Source organism: Bombina bombina, chromosome 3 (assembly GCF_027579735.1).
Source record: "Bombina bombina isolate aBomBom1 chromosome 3, aBomBom1.pri, whole genome shotgun sequence".
Taxonomy (NCBI): domain Eukaryota; kingdom Metazoa; phylum Chordata; class Amphibia; order Anura; family Bombinatoridae; genus Bombina; species Bombina bombina.
Genome location: NC_069501.1, coordinates 428,422,151 through 428,430,243, shown reverse-complemented (window position 1 = coordinate 428,430,243; position 8,093 = coordinate 428,422,151). Strand labels below are relative to the sequence as shown.

General features: G+C 34.5%; 1 protein-coding gene across 1 annotated transcript in view; it reads left to right on the top strand.

The window, feature by feature from the left end:
• The first annotated feature begins 2,792 nt into the window (after nt 1-2,792).
• GUCA1B (guanylate cyclase activator 1B) overlaps nt 2,793-8,093 on the top strand; it is an 82,202-nt gene continuing 76,901 nt past the window's right edge. The window contains exons 1-3 of the mRNA XM_053704678.1: nt 2,793-2,823; nt 4,364-4,477; nt 4,718-5,041. Of these exons, the coding sequence (XP_053560653.1) occupies nt 4,841-5,041 (201 nt within the window). The 5' untranslated portion in view covers nt 2,793-2,823; nt 4,364-4,477; nt 4,718-4,840. The remainder of the gene's footprint in view (nt 2,824-4,363; nt 4,478-4,717; nt 5,042-8,093) is intronic.

The following is an 8,093-nucleotide window of genomic DNA, read 5'->3' as shown; positions in this document are numbered from 1 at the left end:
TAAGTAGCTTAAAATTGTTGTAATATTTTTAAAATGTTTGTAACTTATTTTTTTTGTTTTTTGTAACTTAGCTTTTTTTATTTTTTGTACTTTAGTTAGTTTATGTAATTGTACTTAATTGTAGTTATTTGTAGTTAATTTATTTAATTAATTTAATGATAGTGTAGTGTTAGGTTTAATTGTAACTTAGGTTAGGATTTATTTTACAGGTAATTTTGTATTTCTTTTAGCTAGGTAGTTATTAAATAGTTAATAACTATTTAATAACTATTCTAAATAGCTAAAATAAATACAAAGTTACCTGTAAAATAAATATAATTCCTAAAATAGCTACAATGTAATTATTAATTACATTGTACCTATCTTAGGGTTTATTTTACAGGTAAGTATTTAGTTTTAAATAGGAATAATTTATTTAAGTATAGTGTAGTGTTAGGTGTAATTGTAACTTAGGTTAGTTTTTATTTTACAGGTTAATTTCTCTTTATTTTAGCTTGGTAAGCTATTAAATAGTTAATAACTATTTAATAGCTATTGTACCTAGTTAAAATAAATTGAAAGTTACCTGTAAAATAAAAATAAATCCTAACATAGCTACAATATAATTATTATTTATATTGTAGCTATATTAGGGTTTATTTTGAAGGTAAGTATTTAGTTTTAAATAGGATTAATTTAGTTCATAATAGAAATATTATTTAGATTTATTTAATTAATATTTAAGTTAGGGAGTGTTAGGGTTAGTGTTAGACTTAGGTTTAGGGGTTAATAATTTTATTACAGTGGCGGCGGTGTAGTGGGGGGCAGGATAGGGGTTAATAAATGTATTATAGGTGGCGACAGTGTAGGGGGGGCAGGTTAGGGGTTAATAAATTTAATATAGGTTGCGGCAGGGTCTGGGAGCGGCGGTTTAGGGGTTAATACATATATTATAGTTGCGGCGGGGTCAGGGTGTGGCAGTTTAGAGGTTAAACTATTTATTTACAGGGAGTGCAGAATTATTAGGCAAATGAGTATTTTGACAACATCATCCTCTTTATGCATGTTGTCTTACTCCAAGCTGTATAGGCTCGAAAGCCTACTACCAATTAAGCATATTAGGTGATGTGCATCTCTGTAAAGAGAAGGGGTGGGGTCTAATGACATCAACACCCTATATCAGGTGTGCATAATTATTAGGCAACTTCCTTTCCTTTGGCAAAATGGGTCAAATGAAGGACTTGACAGGCTCAGAAAAGTCAAAAATAGTGAGATATCTTGCAGAGGGATGCAGCACTCTTAAAATTGCAAAGCTTCTGAAGCGTGATCATCGAACAATCAAGCGTTTCATTCAAAATAGTCAACAGGGTCGCAAGAAGCGTGTGGAAAAACCAAGGCGCAAAATAACTGCCCATGAACTGAGAAAAGTCAAGCGTGCAGCTGCCAAGATGCCACTTGCCACCAGTTTGGCCATATTTCAGAGCTGCAACATCACTGGAGTGCCCAAAAGCACAAGGTGTGCAATACTCAGAGACATAGCCAAGGTAAGAAAGGCTGAAAGACGACCACCACTGAACAAGACACACAAGCTGAAACGTCAAGACTGGGCCAAGAAATATCTCAAGACTGATTTTTCTAAGGTTTTATGGACTGATGAAATGAGAGTGAGTCTTGATGGGCCAGATGGATTGGCCCGTGGCTGGATTGGTAAAGGGCAGAGAGCTCCAGTCCGACTCAGACGCCAGCAAGGTGGAGGTGGAGTACTGGTTTGGGCTGGTATCATCAAAGATGAGCTTGTGGGGCCTTTTCGGGTTGAGGATGGAGTCAAGCTCAACTCCCAGTCCTACTGCCAGTTTCTGGAAGACACCTTCTTCAAGCAGTGGTACAGGAAGAAGTCTGCATCCTTCAAGAAAAACATGATTTTCATGCAGGACAATGCTCCATCACACGCGTCCAAGTACTCCACAGCGTGGCTGGCAAGAAAGGGTATAAAAGAAGAAAATCTAATGACATGGCCTCCTTGTTCACCTGATCTGAACCCCATTGAGAACCTGTGGTCCATCATCAAATGTGAGATTTACAAGGAGGGAAAACAGTACACCTCTCTGAACAGTGTCTGGGAGGCTGTGGTTGCTGCTGCACGCAATGTTGATGGTGAACAGATCAAAACACTGACAGAATCCATGGATGGCAGGCTTTTGAGTGTCCTTGCAAAGAAAGGTGGCTATATTGGTCACTGATTTGTTTTTGTTTTGTTTTTGAATGTCAGAAATGTATATTTGTGAATGTTGAGATGTTATATTGGTTTCACTGGTAAAAATAAATAATTGAAATGGGTATATATTTGTTTTTTGTTAAGTTGCCTAATAATTATGCACAGTAATAGTCACCTGCACACACAGATATCCCCCTAAAATAGCTATAACTAAAAACAAACTAAAAACTACTTCCAAAACTATTCAGCTCAAAAATACAACTTGCCTAATAATTCTGCACTCCCTGTAAAGATTTTGGAGTAGACTGTCCCTTTAAGTGCATATGATTTAGTTGGCTTCTGAAAATACCATTTACACCTAACAGGTGATTAAATGTAAGGGTGGATATAGGCAGTGAACAAAGCAATCACTGACCAAACCAAGGTGTGACAGATTACACTGACCAGAGGAAATGTTACAGCAGGGTTTAATGTCAGCTATAGGATAAAGCAAACCATAAGCCCCACATAGGAGCAATGGGACAAATTCTTCTATGTTGAGCTCAGGCAGTTATCATAGCAGTGCTAAAGAAAAAACTCCAGGCTGCAAGCTGCTTCTGTTTGTCTGACACTGCAGATACAGTTTGAAGGTAATGGTTTAATTATAGCTAGACAACAAGGGTTCTGAAATATGAATTTAAAGATTTTTTGTGAGTATTCAGATGTTATTCGGGATAGTTAACTGGAGAATGTGGCTTCTTACTTGGATATTTTTTTTCAGGCTTGAAGGTTTATGCAGTCGCTGAGTTTTGTGTTTCGGGTGCATCCATATGAGTCAGGGGTTGTTTCCTGATATAGGTTTTGGATTGTGTATCCTATTCAGCTTATTTAGGTACGGTTTTCCTGGGACTAATTGCAAAGAGCGGAGAGGTGCGGGATCAGCAGGATAGGGGTTAATAACTTTATTATTTATGTGCTATAGTATTGTCTTTTTATCATGCATTTATTGATTATGCAAATCTAATTTCCTTGAAATCTAGGAATCGGTTCCGGGTTTTATGCTACTTTGACTATGAATATTTCTTTGATACATATTACCATAAATGTATTTATATATTAGCTGGTTGTGATTTCTACTATGTACCTGTGGTTATTTAAATTTTGGTTTTATACTCAGGTGCCGGCTAGGGTGGACTAGAGTCCCCTGTGATTGGGAGATTCCAGTGTTTCTCTCGTTTTGTTTTTCATATATTTCCAATGAGCTTCTATTATCAAATGTACTTTGTTGCAAAGCATAACGAGATCCATGTCTGGAGTACCATATGGCAGCTATGCAATCATTTTTTTAACAATATTATACATTTTACAAAACTGCTACCATACAGGGCATCAGACACATGCCTGCGCCTACCTAGATATGCTCTATAACTAAGGATACATAGAGAATGAAGTAAATGTAATAGTAATATATTGGTATTTGTAAAAATTGTACACTATATCTGTATCATGACATTCTTTTTGGAGTTTTATGCCTAATTATTTTAAAATCCTTTATCCAGTCTAAACTTATAAAGTGAAAATACACTGAGAAAGATAACTGGAATGCAAAGCACTAAAAAGTTTGTATATTAATTAAGGTATATGAAACCCACATTTTTTCTTTTATGATTCAGATAGAGCATATAATTTTAAGCAACTTTCTTTACTCCTATTACCATTTTTTTTCTCTTGATATCTTTATTTGAAAAAGCAGGATTGTAAGCTTAGGAGCAGGCCCATTTTTTGTTTAGAACCCTGGATAGAGCTTGCCGATTGGTGGCTATTTTGAATGGCTGGCAAATACCTTGGACACTTAATTTGTTTAAAGTCATTGCACCTGTAAAGTGTTCCTCCTTCAAGAACAGCAATCCTGAGACTGACAAGCAGTAGGAGTGTCTTGAGTATATCTAGGTCCCTGTGAGAATCTTTTAATGATCTTAGATCTTCTTATCCCCATTTGACAACATATGTTGCATTAGTCTGATAGAGGTTTTATTATTCTGTGTAGGTCAAGCGAGAACCAAAGGGAAACGTGCAACTTAAAGCCTGGTATACTCTGCACATTTCTCTTACTTGCAGCACATTTGGTTCGATCTTGTAGTTTGGATTTTTTTTTTCTTTATCCTTAAACATTTTACTTAATTCTTATAGAAAATAAATATTACAAAATGGCAAAGAATGAAAAAGTGTGGATCGTGGACTATTTACACATGAGACACTTCCATTGTTTTAGAAGCTTAGACATAACCTTCCAAAGAAGCTAAGGTACGTTGCCCACGACAATAAAACATTTAAAAACATTCTCAGTCATAAGAAAATGTCATATTAATTAGTAAAGCTATATAAAATAAAATAAATATTTTAGAATTAAAAATAATAATAATAATAATGCATTTTAATCATTAATGTTTTCATACAAGTTTATTTTAGCTGCTAAATTATTGAATGGGCATAATTAACAGTTGTATTAGTGTATTGAAGGTTGTATTATTTTACTTTATTAAGGCGGAGGTTGAATTTTGAGAGACACATTTCAAACTGTTTTGAAGAACAGAGAAACTGACAAAAACGAGAAGAAGATAATAACGCTTGTGATTGAATACAATTTCGGTAGATGATTTTCTGAAGATGGGACAACACCTGAGTGATGAATCTAGTAAAGTAGAAATTGATGTGGCTGAACTGCAGGAATGGTACAAGAAGTTTGTTGTGGAATGCCCAAGCGGAACCCTTTTCATGCATGAATTTAAGAGATTTTTTGGAGTTACAGATAACCAGGAAGCAGCTGATTATGTTGAACACATGTTTAGAGCCTTCGATAAAAATGGGGTGAGAATGTTTCCTTGTTTTTTATTTGGCATACATGACATATTAGATATTGCTATTATTAGATGCTATTAATTGTTAATATCTTATATGATTAACTATTATTATTTAATGGGACAAACAATCCATGTGCGTTTGTAATGTCTGATATTATGCGTCATGGTTTAATACAGAATTGACATTGGTACCCAGTGTTAGCCGATATTTAATACATTAGCTCTAAACATGCTATTTTAATATTGATTTTAGTCATTTAACTAGGGAGATAATTAACTACTTATGGGGAATTTCATTTTTTTCCTAAATAACACTGCACCCAGAACCTTGTTATTTTAATTTTGAATATAGAAGTCAAATTTAAAATTGGAGGTAAACAAAGAAATGTGGCCAAATCAAAATTACTCCAAAGAACATTCTTTTTGTGATGTTGACTGAAAATGAAACACTTTTAATAGAAATAATACTATTAATTTAATAGAAAACTAAAATTGCCATTAAAAAAAAAGTAGAATAGAGAAAACACTTGATATGGTTGATATTTAAAAATGGTCTATTTTTTATTTACATTTTTAAAACATAGGATATGATTAGCCACAATCTTTACTGACAACTAGGGATTGGCGAATTTGCTGAAAGTGTAAATTGTTTGGTAGAACGAATAGTCCTGTGGACATTCGTTTTGGATAATCGAATGTTGATGAGAATGAAAATCCATTAAAAGTCACCAATTGAATGGTATTTCCATTTTTCTAATGTTACTTTCATTTTTAATGTTCATAACTAGATTGAATATGAATATCCACATTCGAAATTTTGAATGTAACATTTGATTTAACAAATACTATTTAGAAATTCAATAGTTCATGTGGTAGAAAATGTAGTTCATTGATACATAATAGATACAAATATATCAATTTGAATGTTTCAATGTTGAATATTGCATAATTAGAATATTACATTTAAAGAGAGCATTAGAAATACTATTTCAAATATATTGATTCAATTTTTTTTAATTTGAATATTGCATAATTCAAATCAAACTATTAGAAAAATTCTAATCGAATATTACATTTAAAGAAAGCATTAGAAATACCATTACATTAAACAAATGTTAGAATGATGTACAAACATTCCAAATTCAAAACGAACAAACTAATGTTTTAAAATTAGCTTCATTTTTCGAATGTTGCAACGGACTGGTTTCCTGCCTGCACGGCTCTTCATCAGAGTTTGTAAATGGCATGTTTAAGAATTTAACACTGAATAAGGAATATTGATATTCAATATGTAAATTTGAGTTTTAATATAGAATTTTTATATTTTAATGTTAAATATGTGATTTTTATATTTCATTAACAAATAAAAAAATACTACAGAACAACTTAAAGCTTAAACAAGGATGAATAATGATAGAAAACGAACAAAAAAGGAACACAAAAGCGCAAAAAGAAAACGCTTGAATACGTTAGAGCATTCTATTATTGCACTATTGCTTGTCTATAACTGAGTGCTTAAAGGGATAGAAAGGTCAAAAATGAAATGTGCATAGGTGCATTTCAATTTGAATTATAAGCATTTTTGCAATATACTTCCATTTACAAAAATGCTTCTAATAAAAGTTATTGTTTTTCAGGGGCATATGCACATATCCTGTGAGGGCCAGTGCATCAGTATTCAAACACAATGCCTGCTCAGAGAGCTAGCAGGGGTGTGTATTGCTTCTGAAGATGTCATTTTTGCTGTACAAGCTACTGCTGACTCTCTGAGATGTGGTGTTTGAATACTGATGCACAGCCCTCACAGAATATGTGCATATGCAGCAGAAAAACAGTAATACATTTTATTAGAAGCATGTTTGTAAATGGAAGGTTATTGCAAAAATGCTTATATTTCACATTGAAATGCACCTATGGTCATTTCATTTATGACCTTTCTATCCCTTTAACCCCTGCAAAAGGATTAAACACATAGTTAAATTCAGCTCGAAAGCAGCAATGCACTACTGGGAGCTAGCTAAGCACATCTGGTGAGCCAATGACAAGAGATAAATGTATGTAACCACCAATCACCAGCTAGCTCCCAGTACTGCATTGATAATGCTGAGGATATGTACATATTTAAAAGTGTCTTAAACTTGCATGCTCTGAGTCATGAAAGTTTAATTTTGCCTTTCATGTCCCAAGACATTTGAAATAGAAGTGCTTTAGTTTCAACATTTGCCTGAATCCAATTTACTTCTATTTATATCAAATTTACCTCCTTTTTTTTTTGGTCTCCTTGGTTGAAACTTAGTTTCTTTCCATGAGAGCTTACTCTGGTAGGCTTAGGAGCGTGCATTGAGCACTATATGGCAGCAAGGTTTGCAACAGTGGGGTTGATCACAATGTTTGGCCACTGATAAGTTGATCACATAATCGTTTGTAAGTGTTTTTTAGACCCTAAAATGCTAATATTAAAAGGCCCTATACATAACATGGGGCAGTCCTGTTCAAAGTGACTACAATCCTTTTTCTCAAGACTTTTCTAAAGGTTTTCAGGGACCATTTTTCACTTCAGCTAGAGGCCTTTTTGACTTATTTAAAAATGTTCAAAGATATTTTGAAATTAAATCATTCATTTTGCACATGAGCAATACACACTGAAAATACCCAAATAGGCCATTTTGGTCTAGATTCATTAAACCTTTCTGCATCTCTCTTCTATATTAAGGGCTAGATTTATTAAAGCCCTACGTCTGCAAGTTCTCACAAGAACTTGCTCGCCGTCATTTATCAAGCAGCGGTCACTAGACCTCCGCTTCTCTAACCTCTTCGCCACCTCTAATGTGGCGAAATTCAATCTCCTCGGTCTAGTCAGACCGAGGCGATTGACAGCTCCTGCCCGCGCGTGATTGGCTGTGTGCGGGCAGTAGGCGGGATTGCACGCGAGCGCAAAATTGCACTCGTGTGCAATGGTGAATACCTGCGGGTAATTTCGCCCCGCCACAGGCGAGTTGAGTCGTACAGGGGCGCGTATACGCGCCCCTGTACGCCTCAGCTTTAATAAATCTAGCCCT